General features: G+C 38.5%; 1 protein-coding gene across 5 annotated transcripts in view; it reads right to left on the bottom strand.

Moving 5' to 3' along the window:
* Positions 1-21,653, bottom strand: part of ABCA13 (ATP binding cassette subfamily A member 13) — a 504,903-nt gene that overhangs the window by 461,947 nt on the left and 21,303 nt on the right. For 4 of the 5 annotated variants that reach the window (XM_050785548.1, XM_050785549.1, XM_050785550.1 and 1 more), the window contains exons 2-4: positions 21,241-21,334; positions 15,431-15,554; positions 1,199-1,350 (exon numbers count right to left, since the gene is read on the bottom strand). In XM_050785548.1, the coding sequence (XP_050641505.1) occupies positions 1,199-1,350; positions 15,431-15,554; positions 21,241-21,334 (370 nt within the window). Of the gene's footprint in view, positions 1-1,198; positions 1,351-2,328; positions 2,476-15,430; positions 15,555-21,240; positions 21,335-21,653 lie in introns of those variants that run through there. The other variant, XM_050785551.1, reaches the window with a different exon arrangement.

Below are 21,653 nucleotides of genomic sequence, written 5' to 3'. Positions count from 1 at the left end.
CATTTGGTGTTTGAAACCGTTCTGGTCTATTGTTGATACATTTTGGGTCCACTGTGAAATCAGCCTTCAGGGAGGCCATGGCCAGCCCTGCCACATCCTGGACAAAGGTGCTATTTTGTCTCTTCAAAATATCACATAATGCCATCTGCCTTGGGAAGTGCATTCTTCATATTACTGCCAAACTCTTTATTTCATGGTTTTGTATATACTCCATGAAGAAAGAAAAAATTACATAGGAATTATAGTTGGAGCTGTATACTTAGGAGTATCAGATTTAGCAAATTTAAAACGGAGCACCTCCAATTAAATTTCAATTTCAGATTAGAAATAAATTATTTTTTACCAAAGTATGTAACATTTGGGACATACATATAGTAACAAATTTTTGTTATTTAAATTTCAAATTTAACTGAATGCCCCCATTTATTAACAAATATCACAGTAGGCAATGACTCAGGGATGTGAAGAGAGGCAACTGGCTGCCTATTTCTGAGGTGCAAACTTCTCCATTTGTAAGCCAAACTCTCTAAGATCTTTATCCATCCTAACTTTCCCTACTGTAGATTTATAAATGAGATGAAGCCATTTATAATGTGGATATTCTTTATAATGAACAGAAATTGCTTTTGTTTAGGGAATAATTTACCCCAATAATCCAAAAGGCTTGTACTCAAAGTAAATAAATCATCCAAGGCCAGTCTTAAAGTGTTACTTACGTGGAAAAGACCAATCCAAATATACAAGAAGGAAGAAACAAATTGGGAATTTGTGTGTGTGTGTGTGTGTGTGTGTGTGTGTGTGTGTGTGTGTGTGTGTGTGTTTGGGGAAGGTGGAGACAGATTCTTAAAACAGAATAAGAAAGCAAGAAAGGAAGACAACAGCCGAAGAGTGTAAAGGAGTAGGCAGAGTGGTGAGAAGGTAACTGTGGAGACAAAGTCAGGATGGTCTGCAGCCCTTTGAAGGTTGTGCAGGGTGTGCACGGCACAAGGTGCCTTCCCAGGGGGTTGAGGAGAGAGAATGCAGCTCCACCCTCCACAACCATCTACAAGTGCTGGCCTCATCCGTGAAAGACTCACAATGACAGCTTAGCACAGGCAAGAGTTCAGCGTTTTTTAAACATTCTAGGTTCCCACAGCCTCCACAGCTCTCCCTAAGCTGTGTCCAAGTGGGTAGTGTCAGTTATGAGAGATTTACTTGCCTGGAGTGTTGGATCTTTCTGCCCAAAGTCTTTTTAAGTTTTTTGCCTTGTTCATCATTCTGTGAATTTCCTCGGCCAGGTCTTGTATCTCTTTTAAAAAGGCCAGGTTGTTGACTTTCTTGGGGTCAGCTGTAGTTTGGAACCTAGACAAACTTTAAACAGAATAAATACTGCAAATGAAGCTCTTTGACAAGAATAAGTTTCCTTGGCATTTTTTAAGATTTGTGATACCAAATTGTTTTCAATTAAACTTGGTACCAATTTACACTCCCATCATCTACCCTGAGAGCCCATTTTACCTGACCCTCATCCAAAAGAGAAATCGTTATTTTAAAAATCTTCACAAATTTAAAATTAGAAAATTGTCTTCATTCTCTGTATTATCTGAAAGCTCAGCCATTTTATGTTTATAAACCTTTTTTAAAAAAATTTATTTGACACATATTATATAGCATGCCCTGCACATCGGTGATGTGCAGTGGAATAAATATATCAGTGAACAGTACAGACATGATATGATCTCTGCATGAGGAGGAGACAGAGACAATTATGGGGAATGTTTTAGTTTTTTAATTCCACACCTTTATTTTACAAATTAGAGAACATAGTGAAAATGAATTAACAGTTGTCAACATGTAAATCTACCATGAAAGAATAACAAAGCTTACATCACAAAGAGTTACAGTAAATCTCTTCCACAAATATTATCACTTAATTCTCACAATCTATAATGAAGTCAAAGCAGGTTCAACATTTATTGATGAATAAAATAAATTCAATAACTTTCAAGTCAGCTATTTAGAGATGAGGAAATGTGGCCCAGATAAACAAAGTGAATTTGCTAAAAGCAAACAGACTGTTTGCAGCAAAACTGGGTCTGGAGTCCAGAGAACTGAGCACTGGCTCAGATGGCCTTCTACTACAGGTGGTTGCTACATACACTCAACAGAAATCTCACCTGGTTTTGTTTTGTTTTGCTTTGCTTTAAAAAAAAAAAAAATGTAGAAAGAGGATCTTGCTATATCGCGCAGGCTGATCTTGAACTCCTGGCCTCAAGTGATCCTCCCACTTTGACCTTCCAAAATATGGGATTACAGGCATAAACCACCATGCCCAACCAGAAATCTTACCTTTTAAGTGTGGCCTTCAACTTGAGTGGATCAGAATTTCAAAAGCACAACAAGAAACTACTTCTCTGCTGAGGCCTCATATTAAAGGCTAAAAATGACCTCTGAAAGCTGTGAACCATGATTCAAACTCTCTTGCTTCACCCAAACATGAGATTCGCCTGGGAAACCATAGAATTATCAGATTATAGAAATCAATGTAATTCAAGATGAGTTTCCCTGGTAATAATGAGCAGGTTTTACGTTCTTTTTCTAGTTATTATCTCAAAAGTACCTCAATTTGTCCTTCAGACCAGATTAGGAACTATCATTAACATAAGAAATGTTTATAGCAGAAAAATGCATAGAAAATCCTTGATTAAATGTTAATTTGTGTGTGTGTGAGACAGAGAAGGTGAATTCCAGAGCGGCAGGGAAATCTTAGAGCTTTAATAGGATTTGGGTGGACAGTAGTTTCCTCCTTTCTGAGTACAGGTCTTTATTGAGACTTTTATCAGGTAGTGCTTGACCTGCCAGGCTATGAAAAGACTTGCAAAGTGAAGGTGGGGGATAAAAGAGATTGCAGTGGGGAGGACAAGAGAAGGCCACTGAGCAGAGATGACTGAACTTTCTCAGCCCTCAGACTGACACTGAGAATCACCCCTTCAAAGAGCCACGACCGATACTGCACCCAGAGATATCCCTGCAATTCTGTGAAGGATCCACTTGAGGTTGTCAGAAGTGAATCGGGCCTTGGAAATCATTATTCAGGTCCCTTCCTCAGTTTGAAGATGAGAAAACTTAGACCCAATGAAAGCTCCCTTGGAGTCAAAATGTTTTTAAAACAATGTCACACTTGGGAGATTATCTTTAAAATAAGATCAAAATATTACCCACCTAATAGGGTGGTGTGAGGATCATCCAGCACCCAGCACTGCATAAATAAGCATGAAGAGGTACGGCAATGGTGAGACTAATACTGAGATATGCACATTTTCAGCATAAGGACTATAAGAATAAGCAAGGAATGTGAAGCAATATGATTATTCTTTCTATCACAATTTTTGTTAATTTTTGCTTAGGCAAGAAGGACAAATTCTTACCAAATGAGAATTATTTCTAAGTAGATCCAAAGGCAGAAATAATTCTCCTAAGAAGGCTGTTATGGCTGACTCACATTACTGCTCCCATTTATCTGTGCCAGAGAGGAAGGATTGGAGGACAGTACTAGGTCAATTCCATAACTTTGCTCTTGTGAATAGTGCTACAATAAATACACAAGAGCAGATATCTTTTTAATATAATGATTTATATTCCTTTGGATAGACATCCAGTAATGAAATTGTTGTATACAGTGGTAGTTCTATTCTTAGTTCTTTGAGAAATCAAAATGTTTAAAACAATACCAAAAAAAATTAACTTAGGAATACATTTAATGAAATATACATAGAACTGAGGGCTACAAAAACATTCCTGAGAGAAATTCAAGAAAGCTAAAATAAATGGAGAGCTATATCATGCTCATGGATTGAATGATTCAATATTTTTAAAATATTAATTCTCTCAAAACTAATGTATAGATAGAAGGTAACCCTTTAGGACAACTGCATATTCACATGCAAAAGAATGAAGTTGTATCCATCCCTTCCTCACACCATACACAAAAGTCAACTCAAAATGGATAATAGACTAAAATGTAAAAGCTAAACTGTAAAACTCTTAGAAGAAAATATAGCAGTAAATATGATTGTAGATTAGGCTGAGCCTTTTAGATATGACACCAAAAGCACAAACAACAAAAGAAAAAAATAGGTAAGTTGGACTTCATGAAAATTAAAAACTTTTACTTCAAAAACACAATCACAAAGTGGAAAAACAACCAGAAAATGGTGGGGAAAAGATGTGGAAGTCATATATCTAATAAGGGACTTGTCTGTAAAATATATGAAGAATTCTTACAACTTTATAATAAAAAGACAAATAATCCAATTAAAAGTGGGCAAAAGATTTGAATAGACATTTCTCCAAAGAAGATATACAAATGGCCAAAAACCACATAAAAAGATTGTCAACATCATAAACCATTAGGGAAATGTAAATCAAAATCACAATGGAATAACTCCTTATATCCACCTAGATGGCTACAATCTAAAGAACAGAAATATAAATATTGGTGAGAATGTGGAGTAATTGAACCTTTATACCACTGATGATGGGAGAGCAAAATGGCAGAGCCACGTTGGAAAACAATCTGACAGTTTCTCAAAATGTTAGACATAGAGCTATCATATGACCTAGCATATACCCAAAAGAGAAACAAAAACATACATTTTTTTAAAACTTGCACGTGAATATTCCAGCATTATCCATAATAGCCTAAAAGTAGAAACAACTCAAATGTACTTCAACAGAGGAAAAGATAAAGAAAATGTCCTATATCTATACAATGGAATATTAGTTGATCATCAGTTTTAAAATGAAGTATTTTAGATGCTACAACATGAATGAACCTTAAAAACATTGTGCTGAGTGAAAGAGGTCACTCACCAAACAAAGCCTATAACTTATACAAATTCTATATGTAGGAAATGTCCAGAATGCTAAAATCTATAGAGACAGAAAGTAGTTTAGTTGTATGCCCAAGGTTAGGCGTGGGGGAGATTGGAAGGAAATGAGAAGCGTATGCTAATAATACATTTAGATTTTCTTGTTGGGTTGGTGAAATTTTTCTAAAATTAACTATGATGATGGTTGCCCAGCTCTGTGAATAAACTAACAATTATTGAATTGTGTACAGGCCTACCTTGTTTTTTTATGCTTTGCTTTATTGTCCTTCACAGATACTGTATTTTTCACAAATTGAAGGTTCATGGCAAACCTGCATTGAGCAAGTCTGTCAACGCCAATTTTCCAAGAGCATGTGCTCACTTTGTGTCTCTGTGTCACATTTTGGTAATCCTCACAAAATACTTTAAATCTTCATTATTATTATATCTGCTATTGTGTTCTGTAATCAGTGATCTTTGATATTACTATCATAATTGCTTGGAGTTGCCACAAACCATGCCTATATAAGATGGAGAACTCCATCAATAAATTTTGGGTGTATTCTGACTGCTCCACTGATTGACCATTCCCTCATCTCTCTTCTCTCCTCGGGCCTTCCTGTTCCCTGAGACACGATGATATTGAAATTAGGCTAATGAATAACCCTACAATGACCTCTAATTGTTCAAGTGAAAGGAAGAGCCACATGTCTGTCACTTTAAATCAGAAGGTAGAATTATTATTATTATTATTATTATTATTATTAGAGACAGAGTCTCACTCTTGTCGCCCAGGCTGGAGTGCAGTGGCACAATCTCAGCTCCCTGCAACCTCCGCCTCCCGTGTTTATTAATTATTAGGAATGATTAAGTTCGGTGAGGAAGGCATGTTAAAAGCTGAGATAGGCTGAAAGCTAGGACTCTTTCACCAAGCAGTTAATAAATGCAATTCACTAACAGTTAATGAAGTTGTGAATGCAAAGAAAAGGTTCTTAAAGAAAATTAAAAGTGCCACTCCAGTGAAAACACAAATGATAAGAAAGTGATATGGAAAAAGTTTTAGAGGTCTGGATAGATGAAATCAGCCACAACATTTCCTTAAGCCAAAGTCTAATCCAGAGAATGGTCCTAATTCTCTCGAGTTCTATGAAGCCTGAGAGAGGTGAGGAAGCTGCAGAAGAAAAGTTTGAAGCTAGCAGAGGTTGGTTCATGAGGGTTCAGGAAATAAACCATCTCCCTTACATAAAAGTGCAAAGTGAAGATGTAAGCATTGATAAAGAAGCTGAAGCAAGTTTTCCAGAAGATCTAACTAAAATAATTGGTGTAAGTGTCTACACTAAACAACAAATTTTCAGTGCACATGAAACAGCCTTGCATTGGAAGATGTTATCTAGGACTTTCATTAACTAGAGAGAAGTCAATGCCTGCCTTCAAAGTTTCAATGGACAGGCTGACTCTCTTGTTAGGGACTAATACAGCTGGTGACCTTCAGTTGAAGCCAATGTTTATTTACCATTCCAAAAATCCTAGGGCCCTTAAGAATTATGCTAAATCAACTGTGTCTGTGCTCTATAAATGGAACACCAAAGCTTAGATGACAGCACCTCTGTTTACAGCATATTTTACTGAATATCTTAAACTCACTGTCAAAACCTACTGCTCAGAAAAAAAATGTTTTCAAAATATTACTGCTCATTGATCATGCAGCCAGTCATCCAAGAGCTCCAATGAAGATGTACAAGGAGATTAATGTTTTCATGCCTGCTAACAAACATCCAGTCTGCAGCACGTGGAGAAAGAAGTAACTTCAAATTTCAAATCTTATTATTTAAGAAATGCATTTCATAAAGCTATAGAGTCATAGATAGTGATTCAAATGTATGGATGATTTTGAGTGGGTTCCAGACTTCAGTGGAGGAAGTAACTGCAGATGTGATGGAAATAGCAAAAGAACTACTATTAGAAGTAGAGCCTTAAAATGTGACAGAATTGTTGCAATCTCATAATAAAACTAATGAATGAGGAGTAGCTTCTTATGGATAAGCAAGCAAAGTGGTTTCTTGAGATGGAATCTACTTCTGGTGAAGATGCTGTGGACATTATTGCAATGATAACAAAGGATTTAGAATATTACATAAAATTAGTTGGTAAGTCAGTGACAGAGTTTCAGAAGATTGACTCTCATTTTGAAAGAAGTCCCACTGTAAGTAAATGCTATAAAACAGCATCACATGCTACAGAGAAATATTTCATGAAAGAAATAGTCAATGATGCAGTAAACTTCATTTCTGTCTTGCTTAAAGAAATAGCCACAGCCACTTCCATCTCCAGCAACCACCACCTTGATCAGTCAGCAGTCATCAGCAACAAAACAAGATCTTCACCAGGAAAAAGATTGGCTCAGATGATCATGAGCATTTTTTAGCAATAAAGTGTTCTTTTAATTAAGGTGTGTACATTTTTTAGACAATGCTATTGCACACTTAATAGACTACAATATAAACATAAATTTTATATGCAATGAAAAACTAAAAAATGTATGTGACTCACTTTATTGCAATACTTGCTATATTGTGATGTTGTGAAACTAAACCTACAGATCTGAGAGTCCAAAAACAGTCCTTCATACTATTAACAAATCAATTGATTTTAAACAAAGGTCCCAATGTATTTTAATGAAATAGAATAGTTTTTTCAACAAATGCTACTAGAATTGTATATACATACTTAAAAAAGATAAACCTCAAAAGTTACCTCACACCATAGAAAGAAATAAACTGAAAATAAATTGTACCTGTAAACAAAAGCTAAAATTATTAAAAGAAAATACAGGAAAAATTCTGAATGATCTTCCAAAATATTAGGCAAATATTTCTTTGTTAAAGAAAAACACAAAAAGCACAAATCAAAATAGAAAAAATGATAATTATATTTTATCAAAATAAATAATCCCTGCTCTTCAAAAGATGGAGCATAAATTAGAAAATAATATTTACAATACATGTATAATATGCATACATATGATTAAAGACTTGTGACCAGCATATGTAAAAAAAAACTCTAAGAATTCAATAAAACTAAAAATAAAAAATCAATTGTATAAAATATTCGAACACTTTCCTCAAAAAAATATTGAAATGGCCAATAAACATATAAAAAGATGCTTAACATCATTTCTGATGAAGAAAAAGTAAATTAAAATTACAATTAGAAAGCACAATACAACAGTATAGAGGCTAAAATTAAAGAGAACAACATAATAACAAGCGTTAACAAGAATGTGGAACAACTGGAATTCTTATGTATTGATGTTGGGAGTATAAAATTGCACAACACTTTGGCAAATAGCCTGGACATATATTGTATAGCTAAACATACACTAAACATTTATCCCAAGAATTCTACTCCTAGGTATTAACCCAAGAAAAATTAAAATATTTGTCCACACATTTATTTTTTTAATGTTCATAACATTTAAGATGGAAAGAGGCCTTGAAGAAGTTAGGACAGTCTTGTGTTGCCTACCTCTTCTCACTCAATCCCAGGCAGTGCAGCATGGAGAAAGATTCTGTGTGCTTGAGGGAGGGAGAGCAAACTGAGTGTGAATCTTTGTACTGAAAGTCAGCGCTGCCCTGTCACAATAGAATGCAAAAAAAGGCAGAATTCTACTGGTGCCCACAGAGGGAGCATTTAGACCAGCCCTGAGCCAGATGAGAATCCTGTGCCCCAGCAAGAGGTATCCAAGTCCTGGCTGACCTCACTACAGGCTGATAAAGTGGTTTGGGATCCCAAATAAATTTGAGTGGCAGTCAGGCCACAAAAACTGCAGTCCTTAGATAAGCCCTGGTATTCTACTGGTTTTGAAGGCAGGGGAATTGCAGTGCCGATGCAATACCAGCTGTAGTAGCCATAAGAGTGCTTACATCAACCCTCCTCAACTCCAGGCAGTGGAGCTTGGGGAAAGACTTCTGCTTGAGGAAGAGAGAAGGAATATTACAGAGGACTTTGTCTTGCAAGCTGAATACCAGTTCAGCCACTGTAAAATAAAGTAATAGGCAGATTTCTGAAGCCCCTGATTCCAGGCCTTTTCTTCCCAATGGCATTTCTAAACACATCTAGGCCAGATGAGAATCTGCTGCCCTGATGGGATGGACTCAGTCCCAGCAGGATTGGCTTCCTGCTGAGTAAGGTGACCTTGAACCTTGAATGAACATCAGCAGCAGCCAGGAAGTAGTGGCCATGGGTCTCAGGTAAGCCCCAGTACTGTACTGGTCAGGAAGAACATGAGCTTCAGTTGTGATCCAACATGGTGCCATAGGAGTGCCTGCAGCACCCCTCCCCCAATTCCAAACAGCCCTGTGTGGAAAGATACTCCTTCTGATTACGGGAAACAGAAGGAAGAGAGCAAGAGACTTCAACTGGTAACCCAGAGAATGCTCTCTTAACTTCCCTAAGTCCAACAAGGCTGATTACCTGGGAGCCTCCAAGAGTTGCAGTATTCTTGGGCTTAGGAATGAAGCAGCTAGTGCTGAAACAGCTGCAGTGACCACAGGCTTAGGTCACAACATTTATTCCTCTTTGAATTCTTGGAAAGTCCTCTCAAGAAGGATGAGTACAAACAAGCCCAGACTACAAAGATTGGAATAAATGCCTAACTCTTCAATGCTCAGCCATTAATGAACATCCACAAGCATCAACAACATCCAGAAAAACACGACCTCACCAAACTAAATAAGTCATCAGTGACCAATCCTGGAGTGACAGAGATATGTGACCTGTCAGACAGGGAAATGTAATATAAATATAATAATATAAATAAAATAATATAAATGCACCCAACTCTGGAGCATCCATATATAAAAAGCAAATATTAACAGAGCTAAAGAGAGAGACAGATCTCAATATAATAACAGCTGGAGACTTTGACACCCCATATTTTGCATTGAACAGATCATTCAAACAGAAAAGCAACAAAGAATCATTGGAGCAGAGTCTTGCTCTGTCACCCTGGCTGGAGTGCAGTGGCACAATCTCGGTTCACTGCAAGCTCTGTCTCCCAGGTTCATGCCGGGAGTATGGACATTTTATTAATTTTGATTCTTCCAATCCATGGACATAGAATATCTTTATATTTTTTGTGTGTTCTCTTCAATTGAAAAACTGAGAAAAAAATAATAAATTCCTAGATACTTGCAACATACCAAGATTGAACCATAAAGAAATCCAAAACTTGAATAAACCACTACCAGGTAATAAGAGAGCAGTAATAAACATTCTCCCTTCAAAGAAAAGCTCAGGACCCAAACAATGGCTTCACTGCTGAATTTTACCATTTAAACAAGAATTAATACCAATCCTACTCAAACTAATCCAAAAGGTTGAAGAGGAAGGAATACTGTCAAACTCGTTCTGCAGTGCCAGTATTACCCTGATACCAAAACTAGACATCCACACAAAAAGTAACAAAAAAGAAAACTAGGGGCCAATACTTCTGATGAACATAGATGCAAAAATTCTCAACAAAATACTGACAAAATCGAATTTAATATTACATTTAAAAGATCATTTATTATGACCAAGTGGAATTCATCCATCCCAAGGACACAAGAGTGATTTAACATATGCAAATTAATCAATGTGATACATCACATCAAAACACAAAAGACAAAGACTATACAATCATATCAATAGACATTGAAAAAGCATTAGATAAAATTCAACATTCCTTTATGATACAAACTCTCAAAAAACTGGATATAGAAGGAATACAGTCAAGCACAATAAACATCTTATATGACAAAATCACTGTTACTATCATACTGAATCGGGGAAAACTGAAGATCTTTTCTTTAAGATTTGGAACAAGAATGCCCACTTTCACTACTTTTATGCAACATAATACTGGAAGTCCCAGTCAGTACAATCCAGCAACAGAAAGAAATAAAGGACATCCAAATTGGAAAGGAAGAAGTCAAATTATCCTTGTTTGCATATGACATGATCTCATATTGAGAAAAACCTAAAGACTCCACCAAGAAACTATTAGAACCGATAAACAAATTCAGTAAAGTTGAAGGATACAAAATTAACAAAGAAAAATCAATAGCATTTATATACACTAACAGTGAACAATGTGAAAAAGAGACCAAGAAAGCAATCTCGTTTATAATAGCTACCAATAAAATAACATACCTAGGAATAAACCTAACCAAAGAAGTAAAAAATCCTTGCAATGAAAACTATAAAACCCTGATGAAAGAAATTGAAGAGGACACACAAAAATTAGAAAGATGCTCCATGTTCATGGATTGGAAGAATCAATATTGTTAAAATGTCCATCCTCCCCAAAGCAATCCGCAGATTCAATACAATCGCTATGAAAATACCAAAGATGTTCTTCATAGAAATAGGGGGGAAAAAACCATTTTTTAAAATCCTAAAATTTATATGCCACTACAAAGACCTAAAATAGCCAAAGCAATCCTGAGCAAAAAGAGCAAAGCTGGTGGCATCACATTACCTGACTTCAAAATATACTACAAAACTTTAGTAACCAAGTCAGCATGGTATTGTCATGAAAACAGACACATAGATCAATGGAACAGAACAGAGAACCCAGAAATAAATCCACACATTACAGTCCTTATTTTTTACAAAGGCTCCAAGAACATTCAATGAGGAAAGAACAGTCTCTTCAATAAACGCTGCTGAGAAAAGTGGATATCCATATGCAGAATGAAACTAAACCCCTATCTCTTGCCACATTAAAAAAAAAAAATCAAAATTGATTAAAGACTTAAATCTAAGACCTGAAACTATGAAACTAATAGAATAAAACATTGGGGAAACACTCCAGGATATTGGTCTGGGCAATGTAGTCCCAGCTAATCAGGAGGATGAGGCAGGAGAATCGCTTGAACCCGGGAGGCAGAGGTTGCAGTGCTGGGCAGCAGAGAGCCAGACTCTGTCTCAACAACAAAGAAAGTCTAGGAGGCGGAGGTTGCGGTGAGCCGAGATCGCGTCATTGCACTCCAGCGTGGGCAACAAGAGCAAAACTCCGTCTCAAAAAAAAAAAAAAAAAAAAAAAAAAAAAAAAAAAAAAAAGAGCGTCAAGAGAGTGAAAAGCAAACTGAGAAGCTGAGGGGAGGCGGCAGCAGGTGATAATCAAGTAAGGCTAGGAACCAGGCAGTATGGTTGTTGCAAAAGAGGCAGAGAGGGTCACATGATCCTCTGGGTATCTGGGCATGTTTGAGAATGGACAAAAAAATAAAAATATTGATGACCACCAAATGAGACCAGTAGGAAATGGCTGGAAATGTTTCAAGAAACTGCAAATGAAAGGTCACCCAACCAAAGCCGAGAAGGCAAGGCACCGGGTGCTGTAGACCAAGGGTGGGCGTGCCCCGACATGGGTGTGGCGATCAGCCTCCCGAAGGTAGTCAGACAGTGAAAGGGAAGTGAGGGGCGGGTTTAGACGGCATATTAGCATTACAAAGCATTTTAAACTAAACAAAATAGGAGTGACCACTAACACTCGCAAGAATATCCAGTTCTGTTTCCTGCAGTGCTTCATGTTTCTGAAATCCTCTTGTTAAAATGAAGGGGAAACCCCCCAACAAAAGCAGGAATGAGGAGCTGATTTTCCTAATCATAAACTACATCAGATGGTACCTGGGATTTATGTCCAAAGTGAACTTACCTAAGGAATTAGAAAGGTCACAGAAACTTACGAACTAAATTAGCTGTGACACTTGCTTTCAGATTTTTTTGGTTTTGTTTTTGTATCTTTGGTTTTTGTTTGTTTGTTTGTTGTTTTTGTGGGGTTTTTTGGAGACAGATTCTCATTCTGTTGCCCAGGCTGGAGTGCAGTGGCGAAAACTCGGCTTGCTGCAGCCTCTGCCTCCCATGTTCAAGCAATTCTCCTGCCTCAGCCTCGTGAGTAGCTCGGACTACAGGCGCCCGCCACCACGCCCAGCTAATTTTTGTATTTATAGTAAAGATGAGGTTTCACTGTGTTGGCCAGGGTGGTGTCACACTCCTGACCTCGTGATCCGCCCACCTTGGCCACCCAAAGCACTGCGACTACAGGCGTGAGCCACTGCACCCAGCTGCTTTCAGGTGTTTTTAAACCGAGACAATTACCACAAAATAATCAGGAATGAGTCTTTATTTATGGGTTTGAACTTCAGTTGAATCCACAGTTGCTCCAATATGAAAACACATGAAATCTACTTAGTCGAGTAGCCAGGTCTATTGACAGCATGCTTCACTCTTCCTTGTCTCCTTTCTCCCTCTCCCCTCTTCCCTTACTCCTAAAAATTTCCTTTCCCTATTTTATTTTGTATTTCTTATACCTCTTCCTTGGGCGCTACTAGACAAAGTGGGGAATTTCATTCTTGGTTCTCAAAGTTAAAGGCTTTGCAATGCTGGTGAACTATTCACCTGACTACCACTCTCAGAATGTTAGGTGAAGAATCTCACCAGGTTGCTTTTATAATCCCTGAATTTCTGCACATTGAAGTGAGGATGTTGACGTGGAAAAACACAAAGAAAACAAAGGTAGATTACTTCCTGGTATCAAGTAATTTTGGGTTTTTTGTTTGTTTCAGACTGAGTCTCACTCTGTCACCCAGGCTAGAGTGCAGTGACACGATCTTGGCTCACTGCGACCTCCCCCTGGGTTCAAGCAATTCTCCTGCCTCAGTCTCCCCAATAGCTGGGATTACAGGCACCCGCCACCACATTAGCTAATTTTTTCATATTTTTAGTAGAGACAGGGTTTCACTATGTTGGCCAGGCTGGTCTTGAACTCCTTGTCTCAGGCGATCTGCCCGCCTCAGCCTCCCAAAGTGCTGGGATTACAGGTGTGAGCCACCACGCCTGGGCTTCAAGTAGTATTTTTATAATAGTTACAGCCACAGTAATAAGAATTTGTTATTATTAACTCCCATTGGTTGAATGCCTCTGTGCCGTGCATTGTGCTAGATGTTTTCTGTATTTGTTTTTAACATTCACAAAACTTAAAGTGAGTGAACAGATTCAGAGAGGTTAATTAATTTGCACAGATTCACAGAACCAAAGGTAACAGAGCCAGTATTGTTTAGCCTCAAAATCGTATCCTTTCCACTTCAACATCATTTAAACTTCCCATTCCAAGTAAGGAAGAGAGGTAAGAAGACTTGAAATAAAGACTCTGCTAAGTCTCAAGCTCTTTTAATGCTTCCAAGAAAAACAGTTTTGTATATTTCCCTTCTCCACACATTCAAGAAAAGGCCATTGAACTTTTCAGGGTTATGACTTTGCAGTATTTTCAAATTAGCCTCTTTATATCATATTTCTATATGATTTGTCTCAGAAAAAGTAAGCACCTACTATGGTCTGAAAGTTGGCATCTCCCATGCCCAACTTTTTATGTTGAAACGTAACCCCTAAGATGATATAGGGGAGGTGATTAGATCATGAGGACAGAGCCTTCATGAATAGGGTTAGTGCCCTTATTAAAGAGACCCTGGAGTGCTGCCTCATCCCTTCCATTATGTGAGAACACGGCTGGAAGGTGTCATTTATTATGGAAAGGGTTCTCACCAGATACCAGATCAGCTGGCACCTTGATCTTGGACTTCCCAGCCTCCAAAACTATGAGAAATAAATATTTATTTCTTATAAGCCACACAGTTTATGGTATTCATTATAGCAGCCCAAATGAACTAAAACAACACCATTTATAAATATTGTACCTGATGTGCCGAAAATTATCTGGAAACTTTTAATTTTCCTCTTGTAACTTTAAAGGTGGAGGATAAAGATCATATATGTCAACATTTGCTTTACATTTAAACATCTTAGATTATTTAATATTAGTAAATACAGATTAAATAAAACTCAGATCATTCATACCTGTTAATGCAAACTCTCATAATCAACTAGTCACTTGCTTCCCTTCCTAACTTCACCTGGGATAAGTTTCCAGGGAATTCAGGATCCCCCAAGTGAAACTCCCTCACTTCGTCTCTTCTTCTCCTTCTCTTCTTGAGTTTTAAGGCCAACTACAGTGTCAGTTGCATAGCTTAGCATTCAGAGACTCAGAGAAAGCAACTTACCTGTCCTGTAGTCCATTTAGGTGGTTTACGACAAATAAAGCAGTACTGCCCAGTTTTTATTTGCTGTCAGCTAGGGACAGGATTCTGGTCAACTAATAGCACAGTAGAAAAAACCCAGTAGGTAGCTCAAAAAATAATTGTTCTAGGGGCATGTGGCACTAAAATGAAAAGTTGGCTAGACAAGTAATTTTGAAGTCATAATTTTAACCTACAGAAAACAAATTATCACATGCAAATAGCATTTGCTAATCAGTTATTACCCTGTGAGTCCTGCAGGTGGCAGTGGAAAGATCTCCTGCTGGAAGCTAACCATTAGTTGGAGCCAGAATTATGTGACTCTGAATTTAATAAAACTTTAATTTCTATACTTCTCATGATCTCTGACCTATCCCAAATTATTGAGGCTTTACAAAAAGCAGAAGCCTGTCCTACGTGTCAGCTTTCTGAGATTTTTGAAAAAGATCTTTGTGCTTCTCTTACCGAAAATGATGCTCCATCGACCCTTCGTAGCTGAAGTTCCTGCACCTTGATCCAGTGTTACAAAGAAGGCTTTGAACAAAGGGGATAACACCACGGCTGGGCAGATCTCGGGGCTGCAAATAACCTAGAAATAGATGCAAAGAAGAAATAAGTCCCTATACCTGCTACCAGACATGGAATTCCTGTTGAGTTGAAATTGTAATATATTATTATATTATTAACCTTGCTGTTAATTTAAAGGAGATCTAAGGACTCAGACAAAAAAAAATCAAACAAAATGAAACATCTTTATATCTAACACCTTTCTTCCAGGGTCAATACTCATGTTTCAAGGCAGAATGGCTCTGAGCAGCCATAGCTACAGGATTCACGAGATTCCCCATTCACCAAGTGGAAATACCTCTGATGCACAGCCAAGCTTCCAGACACGGCTCTCTATGAACAAGCTGTGAGCAGGAAGAATAAAAAGGATGCTTCTTCCCATCTCATATAAAAATGTAGGAGTTTGTAGTTTTAGCAAAAACTTCAAGCTTAATGCCAGTTGAATTCTGAATGCTTAAATATAGTTGTTAAATATTGTGTAATACAAAAAAAAAAAAAGTCTTTCTACACGGAATAGGACTTTTCAGGACAGACGTCACTAGAAAATAGTCACCTCTGTGGATAACACGCTGTTTACACATCCCCAACCATATCCTTCCTTCACACCACCAGGAGAGTGGGAGTAGTGAGGATGCTGATGGCTGCAACAACTTGAAACTTGCGATTACCAGCCGGGTATGGTGGCTCACACCTGTAATCCCAGCACTTTGGGAGGCCGAGGTGGGCAGATCACCTGAGGTCAGGGGTTTGAGACCAGCCTGGCCAGTGTGTTGAAATCCCATCTCTACTAAAAAAAAAAATACAAAAATTAGCTGGGTGTGGTGGCAGGTGCCTCTAATCCCAGCTACTCAGGAGGCTGAGGCAGGAGAACCACTTGAACCCAGGAGGCACAGGTTGCGGTGAGCCGAGATCGTGCCATTGCACCCCAGCATGGGCGATAAGAGCAAAATTCCGTCTCAAAAAAAAAAAAAAAAAAAAAAAAAGAAAAAAGAAAAAAAGAAAAAGAAAGCTACAATAACCATCATAATCTAATACGATGTAGCTCATGAAACCCTGCTGACAGCCTTACCGCTCACATCTAATTTGGTCAGGGAGACAATCCAGGACTTAGAGACTCCCTATGCCCAGCATTCAGCACAATGCCTGTCACATAGAAGACACTCACTAAATGAATGAATTGAAAAATACATGAATAGGTTTTTAGCTAAGGGAACAAATGGAGTTATTAGCAGACACATGGCTCAGTGCTCTAGAATAATATACCATAAAAGGATTTGGAGTTATATCCCAGCTAGCAATAAAAGGTGTATTTCCCTAGCATAATTTCTGTGTCCTGTTTTTCTGAGGAACACATCAGGAATGGAAGTCACCACAGTGAGGTGTTCAGTGGATCAGAGAATTTGAGGATGCTAGTTTGGGATACAGTGTATCTCCAAGACTAAACATTTGGCTTTGTATCTTTGGGCCACCTTGTAATACAAGTAAACCGGTGTGAACGTCTTGGACATCTCATGGAATACAATTAAAAACATGTTTTACAATGAGGATGCTGAGAATCACAAGTGTGTCTTTCCCCAAATCATACACAAACCCAAGAATGACTCCAGGTCAAATATTCATTCTACTGCACCTCACTACCTCCAGGAGCAGGCCTGGAACGGAGATGCCTGTCCAGCACCCCGGGATTGCCAGGGCCAGTCTGAAACCTGGAGCACTTTCCTAGGTCTCCCCAGGGTCCCTGACCGCTTCTTGTTTTTCTCTTTTCCAGTCCCTGAAAGTGAGAACACAAAGGCAGCGCTGCCCTGGCAGCTGTTTTCACATTCATATGTAGCTCGAGGAAGCAGCAGCGCCCTGGGCTTGTGCCTGTCCACCTGCATGTGCAGCCTGCCCACACCATAGGTGATCACAAGCCTAACTTCAACAGCACAAACAGAATTTTACTGGGACAGACATATACATAAAACTTCTCAAGCTTTAATCTCTCAAGGTACTTAACAGGAAATTTCATTTTACTATGCAAATAATCTTAACTTTGGAAGATTATTTATTCTTAGTGAAAATACCCATATATGTAGTCTTTGGCTTCATTCTAAAATTGTAAAACCCACATCACCTTTCCTAAGGTCCTTCTCAGTCACAGCATAAGAATGGGGCCAGCTCTTCCTGTAACAGGACAGACACAGAACATCTTCCACACAGTGGTGACTTCAGGGGTCAGCAACAGTGCCCAGAGAGTGCATTTCCTTGGCATGGCTTCTGTGTCCCATCTCTCTCTCCAGGAACACATCAGGAATGATGGCCCCACAGAGAGTGCTCAATGGGTCAGAAACTGGGGACTTTAGCCCTGGACACATTTTCTCTCCAAGATTAAAGACCTGGCATGGTAACATCAGGTCACCCCAAAACAGTGGGAAGCATGAGGGAGGGGGATGGGCATTTTTTAAATCATCTCCATGCCAGGCCTGGTGCTGAGTGCATGCTCCTGACCGGCTTTCTCTCCAAGCCCTCACAGCAGCCCTGGGAGCCAGGAGAAATTTGCTGTCTTTATAGAGAAGAGGTTCACAAAAGTTGCCCGCCATGCTCATCCCCACAGAGCTGATGGGGGGCTTGATGGAGCTTCAACTTGCAGTCCTTGATCACTTTTGACTCCTGAGCCCCTTTGAGACTCTGACAAAGCCTTCCCTTCTGTAGGAAAGCTCATCTGCATACCTCTGGGAAATATTTCCAGTGTTTCTTTGGGCCACATCTTTGTTGGACTGCACTCCTGATACAAAGCAAGAGCTTGATAAATGTTTAAGGGATGGATGGAAACTTTGAGGATAAGGAACATCATAAGCTGCTCTTTCCATAAGGCAGGACTGAGCTAGTACCACACTGGATGGCAGACTTAGTGCTCTCTATCATTTACAACTAAATCATTCACAATTTTGCATTAGCCACTATCATTTTGAGGCTTCTTATCAGTCTTGATACCATGTTATCCTCTGGTTGCATGCAAGCTTTTTTTGCCGTGTTTTGCCCATTTCTCCTGCATAGTACTCCTGGTTTGTTTTTGTTTTTTTTTTTTTTTTTTTTTTTTTTTTTTTTATCACTTACCTTTCCTTTTCTCACCCACTTTGCTCTTCAGGCTGTTGCAGCCTGGCCCTCCTCATCCTATCCCTCCAGTGAACTGCCCTGGAGAACTTGTCAGCCCTTATCTACTCCTGCAGGACACAGCAACAGCACCTGTCACTCTGCCATGCCTCCTTCTTTCAATGCTTCCCAGGCAGACTCCAAATCTCTGTTTGCCTTCCAGCACTCTGGTTGCTGCTTATTGTCTCCTCTGTTTATCCCTTGAATGTGCTCTTCCTGAGGCCTATATTCTGGAAGTTTCTCCTTCTTAGGTGTCCTCATCTATGTGATTCCAAATTCATAATCTGATTGATTAGGTGGCTCACCCTGACAATCTCAAGAGTCCCTCAGACTCAAGATGGTCATGCTGAGCACAGCTCCCCAAATCCCCTACACGTCCTGTGCCCTGTCAGTTTGGTGGGAGTGCACTCTCCACTCAACTGTTCCAGTCAAAGACCTCCCTGTCCTCATGCATCCAGACAGTTGTTTCTGCCCATCTTCCCTCCTTCATGTCCATTAAATCTGGCCTCTTCCCCCTGCTTCAGGGCACAACCATTTCTTGCCTGGTTACTCCAGAGCTCCACAAGTTGATCTTGCCTTCTGTAGTGTTGCTTTCCACCCACCCCTAATTCAACCTTTTCCAGTATCCAGAATGTGACCCCTAAATGCTCATTTTATTATGACCTTGCCTGAAACCTTCCAATGGCTCCTTCATGTTCTTTGAGAGTTCACCATCCTCAACATCATACAAAGCCCTTTATTTGACCCTGCTTACTTCTCCAGCCATATCTCTGCCTTTTTTGGTTGCACTTTAGGCTTTTGTCCATGCTGTCTGCCCTGCCTAAACAATTTCTCCTCTGCACTCCCTTGTTCTGACAAAGTTGCACATTGCCTCAGATGCCTTTCCTTAGAATGGATTGGCCATCCCTCCTGTGTGCTCACACGGCTCCCTGTGTAAAATCCCATCATGGCAATTTTCCCACTGCATTGTAATAGTCTGGCCCTACAATGAGCTCTGTAAAGGGAGGGAAAATGCCTTGTCCACCATTCTATTCTCAGCAAGGCCTGAAACACAAAAGGCGCTCAATACATATTTATTGAATAAATAAATAATAAAGTAGAAACCCTGAAAAGCTTTTATCTTTTCCTAAATGCTATTTTACTCACATGGTTTTACATTTTTCCATTCTGCAACACACAGGAAAATCCCCAAACAACAAAGACAAACTGATAGGAATGGTCCTAATATGTGTAAAACCTAAATATAACTGACACACTATTTTGGTAAATCCCACACTTAATAATCCCTCACTGATGTAATGATTACAGTGTCAACCACATTATACATACAAGTGGTATAGCCTGATAGAGACAAAGCAGGCCATTATTTCTCAAGGAGTGATTTTGTTAAGGTTTCAACGCAGATAAACAAAATGGTTCATCTGACCACTTTTCTGAGGCACAGGAAGTTACCAGTAATAGTGTATCAGAGCATCACCATCACAACTGTTAATATCATCATAGTAATCACTATCATCACCATCATCATCATTTCCATCATTACCTTCACTATCATCACCAACAACACCATCATCACTATTATCATCTCCATTGTAATCATCATCACAATCATCATTACCTCCACCATCATCTCCATTATCATCATCACCACCATCATTGCTATCATCTCCATTATCATCACCATCATCACTATCATCTCCATTATCATTACCATCATCACTGTCATCTCCATCATAATCACCATCATTACTATTATCTCCATCATAATCAGTCTCATCACTATCATCGTCTTCATCATCATCACCATCATCACTATTTTCCTGATCATCTCCATCATTATTACTATCATCTTTATTACCATCAAGATCACCACTGTTGTCATCACCATCATCACTATCGCCTTAATCATCATTACTATTATCTCTAGTATTATCACCATCATCACTGTCATCCTCTCCATCATCATATCTCCATCATCATCACCATCATTACTATCATCTACATCATCATCACTATCATCATCTTCATCATCATCATCACCTTCATTACTATCATCTCTATCATCACCATCACCACTATCATTATCTTCATCACCATTATAACTATCATCACCATCATCATTTCTATCATCATCATCACCATCATCTCCATCATCACTATCTTCACCATCATCATCATATCATCAGCATCATTATTTTCTCACCACCATCATCATCACCATCAACATTACTATCAGTATCATGCTGATAAACAGTGAACTGCATCTCCCACTTATACTTCTTCTACTCTTTCTATATTTATAATGGCTATTTACCTATTCCCAAACTGTGTCAGTTTTAATTGGAAGAATAAATCTGTGTGCTAGATTGAGTGAACCTGTGTAAATATCACTCTTAAAAGACAAAGCCTAAATTGTGGCTTATTGACATATACTCCAAATATGTTGTTATTGTCATAATGAAACCCTATCTATTCGTTTTACTCATCATTCAGAGTTTATAAAAAAACGAGAAAGAGTGCTATGAGTTTTTTTCTCCAAAGATTAATTCAAAAAGTATATAAAAAGTAAAACTTACAAATGTCTCTGTATCTGGGAGGTTCTTGAAAACGAAGTACTGTCAGAATTATAAACAGGATACAAGGCCAGAAGAATTCAGCAAGGAAAAGGACCTAGAAAAATTTTTTAAAAAACAATACCACTTGAATAAATTGTAAAATATTACAATATTTTCGTCTATTGAAGGAGGTCATTGTAATCCCTGCTTTGTGTCTCAGAACAGTCATTTGGGACAGGATCCCACAGAAAAGGCCTAGTTTATTTATCATTGCACCCAGATCTGTGACTGTGTCATCTCCTTGTTCTTCTCCCATCAGACCCAGCTTTGCTTCTTTCCTTTTTCTGTACATTTTTATTTATTGCAGAACTTATGACAGAGAAATTAAAGAAATAAATAACTTCACCCATATTTCCCATACTTCAACATAGCAA

The sequence above is a fragment of the Macaca thibetana genome, chromosome 3 (genome assembly GCF_024542745.1).
Source record: "Macaca thibetana thibetana isolate TM-01 chromosome 3, ASM2454274v1, whole genome shotgun sequence".
Taxonomy (NCBI): Eukaryota; Metazoa; Chordata; class Mammalia; order Primates; family Cercopithecidae; genus Macaca; species Macaca thibetana.
This window is presented reverse-complemented; position numbering and strand designations above follow the sequence as displayed.